At 41.0% G+C, this 22,008-nt stretch overlaps 1 protein-coding gene across 5 annotated transcripts in view; it reads left to right on the plus strand.

Annotated features, from left to right (window-relative positions):
- The window catches only part of MAN2A2 (mannosidase alpha class 2A member 2), a 2,415,216-nt gene that overhangs the window by 1,937,160 nt on the left and 456,048 nt on the right, over positions 1-22,008 (plus strand). For all 5 annotated transcript variants that reach the window (XM_044078268.1, XM_044078266.1, XM_044078269.1 and 2 more), the window contains one exon: positions 16,299-16,440. In XM_044078268.1, coding sequence (XP_043934203.1) covers positions 16,299-16,440 — 142 coding nt within the window. The remainder of the gene's footprint in view (positions 1-16,298; positions 16,441-22,008) is intronic.

The following is a 22,008-nucleotide window of genomic DNA, read 5'->3' on the forward strand; positions in this document are numbered from 1 at the left end:
CAGGCATCAACTTCTTCAAGCCAGGGATTACACACTAAATCTCTGCACTCAGTTGGGAATTTCGATCAACTACGAAAAATCCTCCTTATTGCCCTGCCAGTCTATTACTTTCATAGGCGCAAACTTAAACACTGTTCGGATGTCAGCAACCCTCACAGACCAAAGAATCTCAGATATACAAAGTCACGTGAGGATCATCCTTGCCAGCAAAAAAGTCCAAGCCAGAATGGTTCTGAAGGTCCTGGGCCTCATGGCTGCGGCCATTACCCTTCTTCCCCTGGCCCGCTTCTACATGCGTCTGCTTCAGTGGATGTTGTTCACTCAGTGGTCGTACCAACAACTTCCAATGCGTCACCAAATCCTGGTGACACAAATTTGCAAGTATCATCTTTCCTGGTGGATTACTTCTCCCCATATTCACCAAGGCAGACCCTTTGTACCCCCGGCCCCGGTAGCCACTGTCACTATGGACGCCTCCCTGATCGGGTGGGGGGGTCATTATCAGGGCAGGATGGTTCATGGGACATGGCAACCGTTCGAATACCACCTGCACATAAATGTCCTAGAGATGAGAGCAGTGCTTTTAACGTTGCAAGCCCTCAACGACTTTCTTCCCTTGGGAACAATTGCAGTTCACACAGACAACATGTCTGTAGTATGGTATATCAACAAACAGGGCGGAACCAAGTCCTACCCCTTGTGTCGAGAAGCTCTCAGACTTTGGCAATGGGCGATCTCCTCTCATCGGTTTCTAGTAGCAACGCATATCCCTGGGAAAACCAACATTCTAGCGGACAGATTGAGCAGAGCTATTCTCATGCCTCACGAGTGGTCTCTCAAACAATCTATAGTGGAGGAGATTTTTCTAGAATGGGGCCGCCCATGTTGCGATCTTTTTGCTACTCCCCAAAACAGCAAATGCCCAGACTTCTTTTCTCTCTTCCCACTTCCAGGCCATCCCCCCAGAGACACTCTAACCCAGGATTGGCCCCAGGGACTTCTGTATGCCTTTCCTCCCTTTCCACTGATTCCACAAGTTCTCCAGAAAGCCACCGTTTTGAGAGCCAAAATGATTCTCATTGCTCCCTATTGGCCTCGACAAATTTGGTTTCCGTTCCTCCATCGTCACCTTTTGGTGCAGCCGTGGCATCTGGACCCAGTACCAGACCTTCTGATTCACCAATCGGGTCAGCTGCACCGGTCTATCCCTTCTCTCAACCTCACAGCATGGTTGCTCCACTTCCTTCCTTAGCCAGGCTTCCTATGATCTCTAATCCTGTTAGGGATATCATAGTGGCTTCCTAAAATCCTCTACTAGAAGGATTTATACCAGCAAATGGAAACGTTTTCTTGTTGGGCAAAAGCTAAAAATATTGATCCCTTTACTGCTTCAGTTCAAGCAGTTTTGGATTTCTTAGCGGAAATTTTTCACGCGGGCTCTTCTTCTTCCACAGTCAAAGTTCAGTTGGCTGCTATCTCGAACTTTCATGTCGGGTTCGCAGATCACAATATTATGTCCCACAGGCTTTGTAGAGCCTTCTTAAAGGAATCTTTCTCCTGAAACCTCCAGTCAGGAGTCCTCCTCCTCAATGGGACCTAAATTTAGTGCTGACATCCTTGATTCTTCCTCCCTTCGAGCCAGCTGTTTCATGTTCCCTGAAATTTCTTTCATGGAAAACACTCTTCCTGGTTGCTATTACCTCAGCTAGGAGAGTGTCTGAACTTCATGCTCTCTGTTCGTCCCCCCTATTTGGTCTTCCATAAAGACAGGGTATCCTTGAGAACTAATCCGACCTTTTGCCTAAGGTCGCCTCAAAGAGTAATTTGAATCAGTCTATTGACCTTCCTGTATTTTTCCCAAATTACTCAAACAGATCGGAACAAAATTACATTATCTTGATGTTCATCGCCAACTCAGATATTATTTGGACAGAACAAAACAATTCAGGAAATCCGATCAGCTTTTTATTTCTTATGCTGATAACAAAAAAGGCCTTCCTGTATCAAAAGTGACCTTATCTAGATGGCTTTCTTCTGTCATCTCTGAAATCTATCAACTCAGGGAAAACAGCTGTGCTCGAAACCTAAAGCATTCAACTAGAAGCTTAGCCACTTCCACAGCTTTTCAGGCTAGACTTCCGTTAGACACTATTTGTGCAGCAGCCACTTGGGCCACTCCTCATACCTTTGTTTCTCACTACAAATTGGATTTGGCCTCCAGGGATAGAGCCAGTTTTGGCTCTACAGTTCTCAAGAGTCTGTTCCATTGAGCCACCCAGGATAGAGGTGCTAGGGACGCGGTCCCATCAAGCAAGAATGAAGGCGAGATTGACAACTTAACATTGAGAAGTTATGTACCTACCATAACGTTCCATGTTAGTTGTCTTCTCTCGCCTTCTTTCTTGCGACCCTCCCTCGTTCCCCCTGGCCTGGACAGACCTTTGTTTCTCCCTATATGGAAGAATACTTCTTAAGACCATATTGTTCTGGTCTTCCTAACCATCCTTCAGGTTTTTTCTGCCTTTCTTTCTTCCTTTTGGGAAGTTTTTTATGCTAGGTGTTATTGCCTATAGACAACAAACGAGATCTGGGTACTTACCGCCTTGCATCATGGGATATGGGGCTGCCTCGAGCTGGTAAAAGTGACTCTTGAGCTTAGCAAAGTGCCGAGTCGGAGCCGAGGATCGGCTCCGAACCCATCAAGCAAGAAAGAAGGCGAGAGAAGACAACTAACATGGAACGTTATGGTAGGTACATAACTTCTCATTATAAATGTTTGAGTGCAGCTGTTCTCTACCTGTTAGGAAGGAACAGTGAAAACTTAATGTCTAATGGCAATGATTTCATGACTTATATGAAAGTCTAGAATAGCACAGACTGATTAAGATGAAATGTCTGCACTTGTGTTTACCTTGCTTATCACAGAAAACAATCTGGTATTGTTAGAACTAGAAGTAAGATCCTCATAACCAGTGTCTGTACATCTACTAGCTAGCCTTTAGAAAGTCTGATTTGATAGTACTGGGAGAACTACTGCAGGCTTCCTGGGTCATCTATGAGACATGCCTTTTAAAACATTCACTTCTAAAAGAACAAGCTCAGATTTAAAACATTCACCTCTAAAAGAACAAGCTGAAATACTAATGTTTTGCGATAGTTATCTGGTGCAGACATCACAAAGACTACCAAAGGGGCAGTTTTTGGTAGACCTTTATTTCATATTCCAGTGATTCTACTTTTTTGGGCATGCATATACAGTAGCTCCCTATTGGTACATTTTTCTGTGAAGACATCTGCAGCAGCTGGAAAGGCCACAGAAGTACCTCACAAAGAGGATTACTGGACTCAAACAAATGCCTTACACTGACCGTCTCAAAAAACTCCAGCTTTACTCCGTAGCATATCGCCTACTCCGAGGAGATCTCTGCCTAACATATAAAGCTGTGTCTAACCCAGAGCTGTTGGACATGCTACACCTAAAGAAATCCCAATCCCTCCAAGCTACACGCTCTAGGGACCTAAACCTTGTCACCACAATAAACAGGACATGCTGGAGGGATAGATTCCTATCCCAGAGACTTCCCATACTCTGGAACAGGCTGCCCATCTATGTCAAGCAAAGTTCTTCATTAGCACTCTTCAAGAAAAATCTTGATGAGTGGATGGGAAATAGGAAATACACCCCGGGGAATCACTTCTGTGTCTCTGCTCGACAGTGGCACAGGAAAATAACTTTCTTGGGTGGCGTAAGCCAGGGAACCTTGTTGGCTAGGCTTACGTAGGCCCTTGGGCCAATAGCCTAGTACCTACCTATGAACCTATAAGCACTTAACCCACCCTTTGACGATTATTAAATGCTGTTGGATTGTTTTCCCCTTCCTTTCTGTCTGACTTTGAGAAAGAGTAGTATTGCTGCAGTCATAGCTAAGTTTACCTTTTTCTTGCTCCTTTGCTGGGGGAGTGTTTCTCAGTAGTCCTTGATACATAAGCGCAAGTCTTCACTTATGTCCTTCCTTGACTAGTGTTGCAGAATTACTAATGTAAGAGAAGTATTCTGCCAAGGATACCATATGTCCAGCAAGTGTACCAAAGCTTGGGCATATTCCTCTTGTATCATATGTCTGACATATCCCCAAAGCGAGTGAAAGCTAAGTGGTACATAAGGGACATATGGTGATGAAAACCTCAGAACTTGCTTGCTGCCAGGCAGAATATTGAACCTCCACTTCAGCTTTAGTCTGTCATCTGTATAGCCTTGCCAGCTTTGATTGCCCTGAGCAGATAAGTAATCCCATCAGGGAATCTTTCTCTTGTTTTTCAACTTTTGATAAGAATGTTATAATTTTTATGTCAACTGGGAGAGGAGGGGTGTGAATGTGGAAGACAAATTCCTTACAGAGATAGTCATCTCAGATTTATTTTATGCTTAGGATTCAGTTACAATTAAAAGGAGTGTAGTATATGCCAATTTTCTGTTCCTAAACTCTTAGCAGTTGTTTGTCATCTATGAAATTAAACTTGGAGAATCAAAAGTTAAGAGCTTGTACAGGTTAGGATGGCCTCTGAAGCTTCACAATTAGACATCCCTCTTCAGCTGAAAAAGAAGTGGAAAAAGTCAAAGCCTGCTATCCAGTCAGATCCAGACATCTCTGCAATGGCTCTTGATGAGTCCTCAGACCATCTGAGTTTCCTAGCTGCTCCCACTATCATGACTGTTTCAGAGGCCAACAAGATGGAGTCACTTGGCACATCCAACCTGCCCATTTAGACAGCTGCATTGGCCAGGAAGCTGGGAACCACTGTTTATTAGATCTGTGAGACTGGAGTATATTAGTCATAGTTTAGTTAGGGAAGAAGTCCTTAGTACCTTTATTTAGGTATGTCAGAGGTCTGAGCCACCATGGTTTGCTCGTGCTGATGTCAATAGAAAAAAAGAAGCAGAAAATCAAGCATATACACCTAATGTTTCCAGGGATCCACAAAAGAATGATTTGATTTTTTTTTCTTTGGGGCTGTTTAAGGATATCATGTCCCTAAGCCCCTTAATTCTTTTATTTTATTTTTAACGCTTTCTCCCCCCTCCTCCCTCACAAAAGGGATAGAAACTCTTATGAGGATGAAGAATCAGAATTTGAGGTAGACTCTGTAGCTTACTCGTTCAAGATTCATTCTGCTATCTGAGGAAAAAGACAATGTGTCCTGATTCTCCCTTAGAAGAACTTTCCTTTGGTGACGTGGTCCTAAAAATGATGTAGCACTTCCAGGGGAAGGCAAGCAGGTGTCAGATGTAAAAAAGGGATTTTATTACCTCTTATATATAGGCATTCCTAAACTTTTGGCCATACTTCCAGTATTGGAGGCTCTCCAGGACACTTTTGACACAGCTTCCATTAACTCAGAATCCCAACCTCCTGCTCCAGCTAAGGGTCCTGATTTCAGAAATTTCTTTATAATAATCCCTCATCTAACCTTGCTGTAATTTCTCTACAGTCTAAATCTTACCAAGCTGCTGCCATCTTTAAATGCATTGCTTAATGACAAAGATAGCAAAGCAGTGAATAGGGAATGTCTATCCTTGTCATCATTTGCTAAACCAACATGATTAGGTCTTATCTTTATCTAATTTGGGAGGCATTAATAAATTAATGATTGATATGCCATATTCAGATAATAAAACTTCTGCTATTTCCTTTTTGAATTCTGCCACCCAGGTGGCTAGACATTCTGTTAAATGTAGCTATGATGCAACTGATGCATTTTCCAGAGCAGTTGCCACTGGCTGTGTCTTGAGACGATATTCCTGACTGAGCTTATATTCTCTGTCAGAGGATAATTGTAGTCCAAACTGCTATATACTCCTTCCTCTGAAATTGACTTCATCAAGAGAAATGTTGAGAGCTGTGGGGCACGTGACTTTCACTGTCTTAATTATACATTTTGCTAAACTTCACATGAGGAAGATTTAGTGACACCTCAAGTCTGTTTGGGCACAACATCGCTACCCTTCATCAAGAATTAATTATTTGATGAAGTAACCAGATATCACTCAGTCTATGAGTGCCCTTTTTTGTTCCCTGTTTTTGCTAGGAGTTTTTCATGGATGATTTAAATTTGGCATGGGGAGCGTGTTCTGAGAACACAAGGGTCCAGGGGTTTGAATGAAACAAGACAGGAAATATCACAGATATGTCAAAGAAAAGAAAACCCTGATCTTTGCTCTTCAAAACTTGCATCACCTTTGGACTCCAAGTCCTGTCTGAGTGCTGACTGACACCACCACTGTAATGCAGTACATAAATAGGGGGAACAAAACCTTATCTCCTCTGTAGGCTTGCCATGTCTACTTGGGACATAGCTATTCAGCACAGTATGCGCTTGCAGGCAGCATGCATCCTCTTGGAGAACAATGTTGTGGCAGACTACTTTATCAGATCAAAGTCAGACCCTCATAAATAGATGTTGAACATTAAGTTCTTTCTGCAGATCATGTCTGAGTGGAACTCTCCCCAAATAGAGTTTTTGGGATCCATTCTGAACAGACAGCTTATACTGTTTTTCTCTGGGGTACCTTGCCTAGAGGCTTGGAAAATGGATGCCATCTCTCATGGAAGCAAAACTCCTCTATATTTTCCCTTCTCTTCCTCCGTTTCCCAAAATCCTGCTCAAAATTAAAAAGGACAATCCAAAAATCTTGGTGTTGAACCCCTTTTGGACCAAACAGCACTGGTTCTCCCTCATAATCCATTTGGTCCATGGCAATCACCTTAAGATGTTCTGCATTTAGATCACTGCTGTTGTAGCCTTAGCTATAAATATGTTGTATTCTGCATAGCATATAACAGCTGATCAGCTTCCATAGCTTCAGGGCACTTCTGCATGCAAACTGGTATTCAGCTTGAGCTGAGCTGACCGTTAAGTTTGGGCACCAAGTCCTTCAGAACTTTCTTGCTGCTGAGAAGAGTGCTCCTCTGCAGGTTTTCAAGGATCGATGTTCAGCTAATTCTGTTCCATTGCTGGGCAGATAAGTTTCCTTTGAGGAAAAACCTTCCAGATTACTTTTTAAACTTGTGAATAGTTACTTTTTCTGAAAAGCAAGTGCTTTTAAGCAAGAAAAAAGTATTTTTCTTGATTGTATTGTGACTTTTGTGTACTTTAAATGGGAGCACACTTTATAACTTTTCTGGTAAAAATTTATTTGACGCTACTTTTTCTGTAGAAAAATGGCATTTATTTTACTTTTTGGCAAAGGAGATACATTCATATCGGTCATAACAAGAAGGTGCATGGAATGTGCCCCTGCTTAGCCAGAATATTATGCCTGTGCCTGAGCAGCTCTGGGCAGTACTGAACCTCTTTTTCCACAGTTTCTTGTTGAAAAGAGAAGACTAAACATTTATCGTCTCCTTTGTTAGTTACTCTGGACAGGAGAAATTTATTGGGCTTGGCTCAGGGTCTGGTGCAGGCTGTTGGCCCTTTTTTTAAAGTAGTTTCTGGTAAAATAAAAAGGGATTCTTCTTTCCCTGAAGAGGTTCAAGAAATGGAATCTGCAAGGCATTGCAAAGGGACAGATGCACTTTTCTTCCTCAGTTTTCTGATTCAGATTTTGAGAGAATGTGGTATCTGATTCTCCCTGTGAGGGATTGTTTTCAGGATCAACCAATGTTTTCACTGAGAGAATAATGATGGTTCTCAGTCTGTAAGAAAATATTATGATTTGTTGCACCTGCAGTTTCCAGAACCTTCATCTATCCCTCCAGTCCTGTCAGACTATGAGGATGTTTTTTCAAACTTGTGGTTTCCCTGACAGTCAGTCTGCTGCTACTAAGAACAACAGATTGTGTAAAGTTCCTCAGTCCTTCAAATTTTTATACACAAATTCCAGACCCAACTCAGCAGCTATAGCTTTAGTACACCCATCAGCTGCTAAACATTTATTTATTCTAACCCTTCTCCTTCTGATAAATATTGATTTGATAATTTTGGGAAAAAGTATATGCTTCTGCAACTTTGATTTTTACAATTCTAAACTATCAGACTCCTATTTATTGATGCTTATCCTAATTGTGAAAATATTAAGAAAGGTTTGGCATCAGATTCCTGTTGTGAGGAAAAATATGCATTGTGTAGTTTAGGTTATTCTATTTCCCAAGTCATTACACAGTTTAAAATGTCTTTATGACTTTGTAGATAATACTTCCAGGGCTGCTGCCAGGGTGTCCCCTGTACTATTCCTACATATAAGGATAGTATTTCGGTCAGGAATCCCTCCGGTCATAGTGAGGACATCTGAGGATACCCTGCTCCCAGGCATAACAATCGCCTCCCAAAGAGACAAAGGCACAACTCCACTCCTACAGGGACAACTCCGTGTATGTAGCTCTAAGGGCAATATTGTAACAGCATTTTACTATTATCCAGCGTCCTACCAGTGTATGTGATAGCAGCCTGCCGCAAGCCCCCTGAGTCCATAGTTATCCCCCGACTGCTCCTAATAACCCCATAAAAGCATCACAAGTGTTGTGCAGACTCCTAAGTGCTGGGAATCACTCCCCTTATTCGCCACCAGGTGGCAGCATTTTACCATAAAAAGGTCCTGCTAAACCCACTTTTATTAGACCTGAAGGCTTACCAAATAGGATTTATCTCTGCCCCTAACAGAGTTTTCTACTTAATTCTCTTTTCTCCCTAGTTTTTCTTTTTCTTTTGAAGGAATTAAAATAGTTCTTGAACATACTATTTATTAGTACAGACACCACAAAAGATACAATCCCACTCCCTGGATTTACCTGTAGTTGTAATCCTGTTTACTGATTGTTTTTCCTGAGCCACCTCACCTCTCGGCTCTTCCTGCTCCGTTCGCCCTCCGGGCTCACTCCACTCCCCTACCCTACCGCCAAACCCCACCCACCCCCAGTGCATCTACATTTATACCTGACCCTAACAACCAATCCAGTCTCCACACCAATCAGCACCTTCCTTCAGTTACACCCAGCCACACCCAAACCAAACACTCCACCCAATAGCCAAACTAAAGAACTAAGATCCAACCACTACCACACCCATCTTACTTCCTATCTGAATATCTCTAGTAGCTACACTAACCATGCAATTCTTACCACTAGTACTAATACTAACTCTCTCCACACTAACCTACGCCACATCCACACCCATTAACATACCATTAAACAATACATACCACACAACACATACTTTCACTCACACACACACACACACACACACACACACACACACACACACACACACACAAACACATACATTTTACAATCTGCTCTACACTATTTAGTGATAGCTCATTATTCTATATATGCAAAACAACCGCCACTCAGCCTCTCAGAAAACAAACACTACCTAGAACAAATATAGACCTAGCACATGCTATAAAACTCAAACTATTCTACAAAAAATGTTTACTAATCTCAGGAGACATACCCCCCAACCCAGGTCCATGCAACAACATTCTCTCACACAAACAAACATCAGACCTAGTTATTATTAACCTAAACTCAAGAAGTATATCTAACAAACTGCATGACCTACAGACATTCATAGCCCAATACTCCCCAGATTTACTGACTATTACTGAAACCTGGCTAAAACCCTCCACCCAAAATGAAGAAATTCTCCCACCAGGCTATAACATCCTAAGACTAGACAGAGATGTTAAAAAGGGAGGCGGAGTTGCTATTCTATTTAAAAACACACTCAACCTCCAGCCTCTGCAAACCCCACTTCCCAAATTCCAAAATGCTGAAACATTAGGCTCAGTTCTATCTCTAAACAACTAAAAGAGAATTAACATCCTTTGCAGTTATATCCCTCCAGGAAATAACTCAGCAACAATAGAGGAAATCTTACAATGGGCTACAACCAACTGCCACAAGAAACTATCCTGTTAGGAGACCTAAATCTAGACTGGCTATCCTGCAATTCTAGCAATCCCACAAACCATATTAACTTATTCGGCTTCTCTCAACTAATCCAAGAACCCACCAGAGTGGACAAAAAAATCCCAGAAACAGTCAGCTATTGATTGGACTTTAGTAAACTTCCCTAGTCAGAATTATCACGTGGGCTGCCTACCTGATGCACTCAGCGATCACTGCCCTACTTTCCTTCTTCGTAAAAAGTTAAACATAGCCAAACCCATACTGTATAAGGAAACTAGAGATGAGCACAAGGCAAATCCACAAATTCTCAACAGTATATTACAACAATGTAATTGACAACCATTACATACTCTGGAACTAGATCAGGCAGTTAAACTTTTCAATAGTACTTTTATGAATGTTCTGAATACAGTAGTAGCTCCCATTAGAAAACTTCGAACCAAAGTAAACTATGCCCCTTGGCTGACTAGGACCACAAAAGGCTTACTACAAGCCAGAGATAATGCCTGGAAGATCTGGAAAAAGAACAACACTAGCTTAAATAGACAGAACTATCAACAACTTCGTAATCAAGCCAAAAGGCAAACAAAGCTAGATAAAAAAAGCTACTTCCTAAATCTCCAAAACAAACATTCTAAAACCCCCCAAAAGTTTTGGCGTGCTATCAATTCCCTTCTAAAACCCGGTAAAACTACCACCCCAGCTCCCAACATAAATACCACTAATGACAGCTTAGCTTCTCAATTCAACCATCACTTCATAGACTCTATTCTATCACTATCTACCCAGCTGTCTAGCAATAACCCTCTATCCACCCCCACTAAGGACCACAATAACATACCATCATTTACTCTCTCACCTGTACCAACCTCCATAGTCAAAAAACTACTCTCAAAACTAAAACCTACCACTCTTGCAGCTGATGACCTACCCACTAATTTCCTAAAACTAGCAGCTGAATCTCTAGCCTACCCTGTCTCATTTCTGATTAACCGCTCCATAAAAGAAGCTTACATCCCTCAACTATGGAAAGTATCACATATTATCCTGCTACACAAAGGTGGCAACTCCTACAAGCTATCAAACTACCGCCCCATTGCTATCCTATCCCCCCTGTCTAAACTCCTTGAAAAATGTATTCATACCCAAGTGATGCATTTTTTTAACCTCACATAATCTCCTCTCCTCAACCCAGCACGGCTTCCGCCCAAACCATAGTACAACCACTGCTTTTCTGTCTTTCACTAACCAGGTTAACCATCTTAGAAATAACAACAACTTTGTATCTGCCATATTCTTAGATCTCTCTAAGGCATTTGACATGGTATCACATAATCTACTTCTAGACACACTATCATCAATGTCCTTTGCCCCCTCTACAACTACTTGGTTCAAAAACTGTCTCTCTGATAGGAAACAATCAGTCAAATGGCAAGGAGTACTATCACCTCTACTATCATCCACCATAGGTGTTCCACAAGGCTCAATACTAGGCCCATTACTATTCACTATTTTCACCAACAGACTACACACCTCCACACTGCATGCATCACTTATACAGTTTGCAGATGACTCCACCTTAATCTGCCCCATCCCTAACCACTCTTCAAAAACTTACCATCACTTATACAGTACACAGATGACTCCACCTTAATCTGCTCAGCCCCATCCCTAACCACTCTTCAAAACCTTACCCAGGAATCCTTTAACTCCATTGAAAAATGGATTACTGATATCCAACTGATTCTTAACCCCAACAAGACCAAATTACTCCTATTCACCCCAAACAAATACAGACCCACACCCCATTCTTTCACAATCACTTTCAAAAATGGCACCACAGTTTCCCCCTCCCTCCATACAAAACTCCTTGGCATTGAAATAGATAAAGATCTTTACTTCGATGTCCATATCTCTCAAACCATTAAGAAAATACATAAAAATTAGGAACCCTGTATAAACACAAACACTTCCTAACAGACCAAGCACGGGTCACCCTAGCCCAAACCCACCTTCTGTCTACCCTAATGTATGCATCTCCAATCCTAACCCACATTAGGAAAACAGACATGAACAAACTAGAGTCATGTTACAATAAAATTGTTAAATTCGCCAATAACTCTGCTTTTCGTAGCCATCATTGCCTTGTTCTAAAATAACTACAGTGGTTAGAACTTCCTCATTTAATTAGTTACCACCAACTAGTCCTCACCTATAACATCCTAAAGAATCCCCACAAGACTCCAGCCCTGAACCAACTACTTAACCAATGCTCAGCAAACCGTCCACTCCGCTTATCCAACAAAACCCTTTTGCGTATAACTCAAGCCAGCAACACTGCAGGTAAAGCTCTTTTCTCTTATACCATAGCAAAAATGTGGAATAACCTCCCCCAGAATATTTCCTCAGCACCTTCTATCTCACTCTTCACAAAATCACTCAAATCACACCTCTTGCATTCCTGGCATCACATAAATGCTTTCCTGCTCTCCTCAAATGCTTCCTACCTTCCTCTATATTCTGCTTACTGTCTCTATATTACAGTACTAACAACTCCTCAAAACTGCCATACAGGGCCTTCCTGTGGTCACACTTAAACTTGCTTAGCACAAAATATTTTCTTTTATACTGTCATATGTGATGTCTCTGATGATTGTATTGTTACATTGGAGTCCTTTTTGTTTAGTTGGAACAAACCACTTTAATCGTGTTCTTCTTGCATGAAATATCTTGTATTGTTAAAATTCCCACTGTACATATAGTTTAATAGTGGAGCTTTTCTCCCCGGGACTCCGCTGTAAATGTACCTCGCTCCAGTCGGACTTTCCTGGTCAACAAATGTAAAATAAAATAAAAATAAATAAAAATAAAATGTGCTCAACATAACTATGCCTCTGTGTTGTCCATTTTCATTCTTCCTCAACTCCCCACCCTCCTTCCCCCTATCCTTTTCCTTTGGATGTGACCTGCTGAGGTGTATGGGAACCATTGTTCCCAATATGAGTCTTTACTCTGTCTCTGATATGTTTCTTGTTATAATTGTCATTTTAAGTATTCAACCATTTCTGCTGGTATGATTGCATCTTTACTAATATAGATTTTGGCTGTTTTGTCAGTCATAGTCAGAGCAAACACTCAATGGGACCTTTTCAGTTAACAAATCCGGCTGTGGAATACCAGTCCAGTTGCTTACTTGTCCTTTCATAAAATTAATACAATCTGGTCCTACCAGTTTCTGTAATACAGCAGAAAATCAGGTTTTCTTCGCATGCTTGTTTTATCCACCTCCACCATTTTTTGTAACTGTTGTTGAAGAGCCTTATATTCGGCCAGCCTTCTCTTCATCTCATCCTGAAATATTTGTAGTTTTATCAGTTCATTTGAATAGCTACTTAAAGCTTCTTATATTTTCTAGGCTTTTATTTGAATTGATATATTCCCACAGTGTTTCATTTATTTTTAATCACCTTTGAGTACACCTGAGCTATTTTTCCTCTAAATTACTGGGAGCCATCTCTTGTACCAAAGCTGAAGTTTGAATTGCTTTTTGCTGAACACCTGGAGGATTCTTCCCATCCAGTGTTTTCTCTTCACCTTTTCTGGTTGATTTTCCTTCTAGATCTCTAAATTTCTTCTAAGCTGGCATTTTGTTTTCCTTCTAGATCTCTAAATTTCTTCTAAGCTGGCATTTTGTTAATGTATTTACTAACTGGTAACTGAATGTTACCCAAAATGACAATTTCACCGGCTGTTATTTCTCAGTTTCTGCTTTCACACTGGAAGAGTTGAAATTAAGCTGTTAATCAGTGTGCATCCATCCTGCAAATCCCTAATGGTTTATTATAGTGAGAATTAATGGAGTGATAATGTTAGTGTATGCTTTTCTGTTTTGTTTTCATATGGATTTTTTAATGTACTACAGTGTTTCTGAATTTTCTGTGAGTTTTTTGTACTAATGGTAAGTTCAAAGTGCATGGAGGAGACTGAACCATTTCATGCATTTCTGTATTTGTTTGACAGGCTCTTTTTCCATGTAGGAAATGTATTTTATACTGCTAAATAATTTGTAAACAGCTATCACATTGTAGAAATTAATAAATTATATTCCTCCTTTGTATAACATACATTATAGACTGCAGTTACCTCTGTGTACTCCTTCTATTGTACATCATGGTATTTGGATGCAATGGGCTCTGCAGAGGGCTGTCAGTGCTCCCAAAAGTGTATGCACCTGTCTGTGAGCTAAGCATTCCATTCAGCTTTGCGCTATCATCAGGTCTCTAATATTTCTTCGAGATGCTGTAACAAGGACAGACTTGAGACCACCCACTAACCTTGTAAGAGACTTAACCTCATCATTCCACCCCCATGCTGTTTAGCTGCCCATTGTCTAAAGGCTACATCGGCTCAGACTGCTAATGACACAGGTGAATAGCCTGACCCTGTACCTCCTACTTATTTACTGTGAGTACTGTATTTCTCTGTTGTCTTGTATGTTAAAACTGAGCAGTAAACCTTTTTATAACTATGTGGAGTTCTTATATTATACAAATTCTGTGGTTTGCAGCTCCTTTGTTGTCTGTCTTTTCATAGGTTCATAGGTTCATACTAGGCTATCTGCCCTAGGGCATTTATAAGCCTAGCCAGAATGTGTTTGGCTTTCGCCACCCATTTTAAATTTATTTTGCTATGCCCTTTTTCGAGGTTAGTATACTGTGCCTCTAACAGTGACACAGAAGTGATACCCGGGGTAAACCTACGATCTCCCATCCACTCATCATGATTCCTCTTGAAGAGAGTCAATGAGGGACTCTGCCTAACCTGGACTGGGATTTTATTCCAGAGTGAAGGGAGCCTCTGGGTTATGAATATGTCCCTCCAGCATGTCCTGTTTATTTCAGTGCTGAGGTTCAAGTCTCTCGAGCGTGTAGCTCGATGGGATTTGGATTTTCTGAGGTGCAGCATGTCCATTAATTCTGGGTTGGACATGGCTTTATACGTCAGGCACAGATCGCCTGTAAACAGGCGGTATGCCACTGAGTAGAGCTGGAGTTTCTTTAACCGGGCAGCATATGGCATCTGTTTGAGCCCTTTGATCCTCTTGGTGAGGTACTTTTGGGGTCTTTCCAGTTGCTGCAGGTGTCTGGTAAGGTACATCCCAAAAGGGGCATTGTACTCAATTATGGGCCTGATGAGGGATGAGTAAAGAGGCACGATGACCTCCCCTGATCTAGATGTGAATCCCTTCATGATTAGGTGGGCTATATAAAATGTTTTTCTAACCACTTTGGCCACGTGGTTGTCAAATGAGAGATTGCTATCAACTTGGGTACCCAGGTCCCTAATTACTTCTTCTGTACTTAATGGATTACCACCTATGTGGTAATTTGTGGGCACTTTGTTTTTGCCAAAGGGGATGACTATACACTTTTTGGCATTTAGCTTGAGGCCATGGCTCTGGCACCAGTTGTCTGTTTCTATGAGGCCGTTTTGGAGGATGCTTGTGTCGGCTGGAGAGTCTATTATGGCGCCCAGTTTGCAGTCATCTGCAAACTTGGTCAGCCACAGTCCTTCCGTGTTGGCCTGTACCGCCGAGAAATATATACCGAACAAGAGAGGTCCCAGGACTGAGCCTTGTGGGACACGACTTGTAACTGGTTTGGAGTCTGACATGGCTCCAGCAATTCTAACCATGTGGGTTCTGTCCTTGAGCCAGTTTGCAATCCATCTAGTGACATAGGGGTTTATATTTAAGCTGGTGAGCTTATCTATAATGCCCGAGTGGGGTATTGTATCGAAGGCTTTAGCAAGGTCCAGGTAGGCTGTGTGGACCACCTTCCCCTCGTCAATCGCCTTGGTGACTGTTTCAAAGAAATCAACCAGGTGTAAAAGGCAGGATCTGCCCTTAACAAAGCCAAACTGGGTAGGATCCAGTGTCTGTAGGTCCCCAATATCTTTATTTATGAGGTCCATGATGATCCTTTCCATAGCTTTGCAGACTAAGCTAGTCAGGCTTATGGGGCGATAGTTTCCAGGATCCGTTGATCATGTCTGATTATACTTAGCTTGCTTGGTCTGCTTCACTTAATTTATTCCTTTGTCCTCTGCTCATTCTTGATTTCTCGAGTTGTGCCTAAAGCAGATAGTTTTGTACTTGGCAGTTTTTCCAAAATATTTTTAGCAAATCAAAAAAGAAAGTATCATAAAGTAATCTTTTTTGAGTTTAGCAGTTTTTGCCAAGTAATATAAAGCATAAATACATCATGATAAATATCATTGTGGCCTTTTGGTATTTGTTTATTGGAACGCTGGGTGGATCCAAGTTTGGTATGAAACAAGATAATTTTTCATCTCCTAAAACAGTAACTATTTTTCTTGCGTGTTTTTTAGATTCAGTTACGGAGAGTCTTTAAGAAGCTACCACTTCAAGCAAATATTTACCCAATGCCAACAATGGCTTATATCCAGGATGAACAGTTTCGTCTGACACTGCATACTGCTCAGGCTTTGGGAGCATCCAGTTTAGCCAGTGGTAAGCAGGTCATTTCTTAGAACATTATATTTTTCTGACTTACTTTCTTTTGACTTTCTTATGTATTTAATTTACTCATTTTCCATTTTACTTTTCAGACTATTAAGTAGTCATCTGAATCAGCAACTTCATTCATGCTCTGCCTTACTGTTCTTTTAGGTGATATTTTTGGATGGTTGCGATCACTGTGGTCATCTTCTGTGTTATATGTGCAAAGTTTCTGACTTTTCTTGGAGGGAATAATTTTGGTTGGCAGCCCTGACTTTCATTTCCTCTCTGCCCTGAGTATTTGTGTACTAGGCTCCCCATAATGCTTATGACGAAGTCACCATGACAGCAAAATCTAAGATTCTGCATCTGTACTTTAGAACAGTTAAAACTATGTCCCGTGCTTTGTAATAAAAATGTCATTTCTGCCTTTCTGCACTATGTATCAGTCTCCACTACAGCTTCTGAATTTAGAACACTCTTGTACATCCCTACTTGAATACTTGTTTTTCTTGATTTTAATGGCCACCGTATTCTTTGTGATTCACAGTTTCCATGTCTGCTACCTTTTTTCTTCCTGTTGGTAACCCAGTGGCTGTACAAATCAAAACTGATTAGCTTTAATCAAACTGAGTAGGCAGTTGTCAATCCTAGGTATTATTTAGTATGGCTTGTAGTAAACAGGTAATAAATACTTTGCAAGACGTTATGTAACAGATTGCAAATCCAAAATACAATCAAGTAAATTTAAAGTTAAGATTATTTAAGTGCTCAAACACTGTGTGTTGCACAGTAAACAAAACACAAATGGCAAGTTAATCAGATGTACAGTGAACATACCATACATATAGTTAAACAAGGAATGTGTAAGAGGCAAAAATTACAAAATTAGCAGGTATAGGAATGGTTAAAAGATAAAGGCCAGCTCAGAAAAAGTGAGTTTTTTTTAGAAATTCTAGAAGACATACAGCACAGTGAGCAATCTAAGCCACCGGAACAGTAAATTCCAAAGGTGAGGAGCTGAAAGGAAGTAAAATGAGTACCCAAAGACTCAGACCCCCCTTGAAACTACCAACAGCTCTCAGTCGCAGAGTGGATGGTATAGACAGTGTGGTACAGTATCAGTAACTTTTTTAAAGTGTGGAACCAGTGATGTGTGGGGTTAGATAAAGCAAGACCAGAACATTGTGGAATATGCAAGACAGTGCAAGCAACTAATGAAAGGTCTAGAGAACCAGCATAATATGATAATAATGAGGCTCAGTAGTATGTAGCCTGAAAAAAGGGTTTTGCACTAGTTGCTGGCAATATATTTCTTCATCTGGCAGCTCCATGTACTAAGAATTTTTTTATTCCAAGAAAAAGGAGAACAGAGCATATCTCACCTTTGGGCAATTCCTCTGGTGAAATGAGGTCCTTGAAAACAGCCAGGATTCCCAAGACAAACTTATGAAAATTTAGTAACAGTCATCATTTGGTTCCCAAGAAGGGGCTTGTCATCAGGGATTTCACAATTTTAACTTGCCCTCACATGTTACATTGGAGTTTAAAGATACAGTATCAGAGTTCTAGGGTATGGCATGAACAATAATAGCAGCCATGAGAGTTTGAGCTGGTTAGGTATCATTTCTCTGTGGATACAGTGTAGATCGTCTACCATGAAGTTTACAACTAACATAGTAATCTGAATGAAAGAGAGCTACATCTGTTTGTTATCAACATGTCAGTGATAACATAAACATGCCCTCCTTGTAAGTTCTCCTAAGGGCAACATGTGCACAGAGAACAGTACAGGATCTGTAGTGGAGACCTGTGGCACACCACATTTGAATTTGAAAGAAAACTAAGACTTAGTTCCTGAGACTTCTCCTTTGTCTGACCAAGAGGCAGGAGGTAAACCACTTCAATCGACTGAAGAGTGATGGTTACAGACCAGCATTTAGTGAGCTTATAGGAAAGAGAAAGTAAAACCTATTACCAGTGTATAATGAGTATCAAAATATATCACAGTTAAAGAAGTTATTTGAATAATATGATAGAGTCCTACAAGTGCTGTACAGAAGAGTCAGAGCGAAAATGAATAGGGAAAAAAAATCCTGCCTTCAGAATTGTATAGATATGTTTCAAAAGCTATGCATGGAAATGGAAGGTACAAAGTTACTTAAACAAGAGTAAGTAAACTGAAAAAATATATCTAGAGCGGGTGTTCCTTCTGAAAAGAAATTGCTAAATTTCAGTTAAATTTTTTAAGCCTGTAAGAGCTCAAATGCATGGTCTTAACCACACTGATAAACTGTGGTAAGAGCCTGATACTAAAATTAATGCAGAAATGCTAGAATTGCTTACTGCTGTTAGATTTACAAGAATGTTGCCTGTTAATATAAGAAAATTGGTATATCAATGTAGTCCAGAAAGTTAAAATGAATGTATTACTGCAGTTGAACTTTTTTCTAGCAAATGACACTTTTTTGGAACTGAATGTTGTCTATATAAACCTAAACCAATAGTTAACAAGTCAGCATTACCTCTGAAAGACAAAGTTCCTGTTATTGAGCTGACAGGTGTGGAAAGAAAGACCATGTAACCAGAATTTGTATCAGCAGAGGGAACATTAGGGCTAGGAATATCAAAATGCCTGCAATGTGTGCTAAAGAAAATAGCTCTTAAACCTGTAGAATCTGTATTCTGTCACTGTGCAAGGACTAAGTGAAATGCCTGGAAGTTTCTAAGGCAAGGAACTACAAAGTTTATTGGATTCAGGCATTATAGCCACTTTAATGAAAAATCTTTGTGTGGACAAGTATAACTTAATAAAAAGCAGAAGGTAGAGGAAATTGTGTACCTAGAGAAAAAAAAATATTCCATTACTTCTGTAGAGTTGTAGATCATTTAGGAAAAATAGTATATTTGGTAGCAGTAGTACATGAAATAACTAATGATAGTATTAGATTTCCCGATTTTAAAGCCTGATCAGCATTATGGGAAGGGAAATATTTAAATAATTTGCAGCATAAGAGATCCTTGAAAATGAAGAAACTAGCCATCAAAGTGTAGTATTCTCTTATATATTACCTTAGAATAGAAATGGGGAAGGGGGGGTGAACTTGCTTTTAATATTCACATAGAAATACTGTCTCAGAACAAAAGAAAATTAATTAGCCTAGATGCTGCTGAGGGAGATGCTGTATGGATATGGCTAAATGGTAAAAATAACCCCTTGATTTATCAAAAAATCTTAAATAAGAACACACCAGAACATACCATGTATTAAGACAGAGAGGCTGGCATTATTTATTTATTTATTTACTTTTGTTTACCAGGATAGTCTGATTGGGTGGAAACCCATTTTCAGCAGAGACCTGGGGAGAAAAGCTCCATGGCAAAAACAAACAAAAAACATAATTTACAACATTTTAACAAACTTAAAAGAAATAAACAGTATTGATGAAAAAAGAAGTTATGTACTCACCATAACGTTCCATCTGAGTAGTTAGACTTCATTTGTCAGTAACCTGTGGGTTCTGGATCCGATACGGATCCGAGCCGGCAGCTTACCAAGCTAAAGCTCCTCCCCCTTACCCATACTACCCTGCAACCTCCTTCCAATCCTCAGATCGAGTTTGCCACCTAACAGTGTGACACCCAACAACCTAAGCCAAAAGGATCTGACCCAAACTCTTACATCAGGCTCGCCACATACAGGACATCGAGCCCAAACAGACAAATAACCATCAAGGTCAGGGGGAGGGAGGGAAGGTTGCTGACAAATGAAGTCTAACTACTCAGATGGAACGTTATGGTGAGTACGTAACTTCTTTATCTGAAGTAGTTAACTTCATTGATCATCAACCTGTGGGACAGAGTCCCCAGCTACCTGAATCTTGGGAGGTCCCTAAGGAAGGATATTCCGGAGCACTGCAGAGCCAATGGAAGCCCTTCCTCTAGACAACAAATCTAGTTTATAATGAGTAATGAAGGTGTGAGAGGAAGCCCAGGTAGCAGCCAAACAGATGTCGTCCAGGGAAACTCTAGACCAGAATGCAGCTGAAGTAGCCATAGAATGGATAGAGTGAGCATGAACCCCTTCTGGGGCTGGTACTCCATGTTCTCTATAAGCTTGCAAAATACAAAGCGAAATCCACTTAGCAATGGTCACTTTTGAAACTGGTTTTCCCAGAAAGGGTCTAGCAAAGGAAACAAAAAGCTGATCAGATTTACGGAAAGGTTTGGACCTATGCAAATAAAAACATAACTGCCTGTGCACATCAAGCAAATTAAGTTTATATTCCCCTTTATTTTGAAAATTAGGGAAGAATACATGCAAATGAATGGACTGATTAATATTTGACTCCGAAGCAATTTTAGGCAGAAAGGACAGGTTAGTCCTGAGAGATACTCTATCTTTGTGAAACACTAGGTAAGACGGTTTCATACACAGGGCTTGAAGTTCCGACACTCTCCTGGCAGAAGTAATAGCCACCAGGAAGGTCGTTTTCCATGATAAGAATTTTAAGTCAACTGATGCTGCAGGTTCGAATGGGGGTGCGACCAAAGCCTGATGGACGAAAGTCAGATCCCACGGCAAGGAAGGATTCTTAATAAGAGGCCTCAGAAAAAAAGTACCTTTCAAAAAAGTCTTGCAAATTCTGGCAGCAGCTAGGGAGCCTGAATTTTCCCCAACATGAAAATGGGAAATAGCCGCCAGCTGTACTTTCACTGTGGAAGAGCTAGCCCCTTGTTGGAAAATATGAGACAAAAAGTCTAACACCGCTGGAACTGTTGCGGTAAAAGGATCCAGAGTTTCTCTGAAGCCCAAATGGAAAAACGTTTTCACTTACTACTGTAGACTTTCCTGGTAGAGGACTTATGTGCCGCTATCAGGATGGATTTAACTGGGGAAGAGATACCGGGAGTCCTAGCAACTAAGGGAACTGGAGTAACCAAGCTGTGAGCTTGAGGCTGTCCAGATTCGGTGGAGCAATTCCTGAAGGATGATGAATAAGGTATGGAATGGGATCAAAGATCCAGCGCGGAGCTAGGAGATGAGACCGCAGGCAAGGGAACCAAACTTGACAAGGCCAGAATGGTGCTATGAGGATAACTCTGCTCCCCAACCGAAGAGCTTTCTGTAAAAATGTTGTCATGAGTGGAAGTGGGGGATACGCATAAAGAAGACCAGGTGGCCAAACATGGACAAGAGCATCTTTGGGGGCTTCCCCCGTCGGGGGAATTAGAGCGAAAAACTCGCTGCACTTTGCATTGGATGGCGATACGAAGAGATCACAGCAAGGCTGACCCCACTTGAGGAAGATCTGGTCCGCTACATAAGGGTTCAAAGACCACTCGTAAGGCGAAAGGATAGTCCTGCTCAGTTTGTCTGCCAAGATATTGGACCAACCCGGAATGTGCAATTCTATCAGAAAGCGGTTGGTGGAGATCACCCATTCCCATACTCTCATGGCCTCTCAACAAAGGTGGATAAGACCTGGTTCCCCCCTGTTTGTTGATGTACCAGACCACTGACATGTCTGACTGGATAGCAATAGTTCCCAGAGGAAGAGAGACATGAAGGACCTGCAA

This window comes from Protopterus annectens, chromosome 7.part0 (genome assembly GCF_019279795.1).
Source record: "Protopterus annectens isolate FY-2018-M chromosome 7.part0, PAN1.0, whole genome shotgun sequence".
Taxonomy (NCBI): domain Eukaryota; kingdom Metazoa; phylum Chordata; order Ceratodontiformes; family Protopteridae; genus Protopterus; species Protopterus annectens.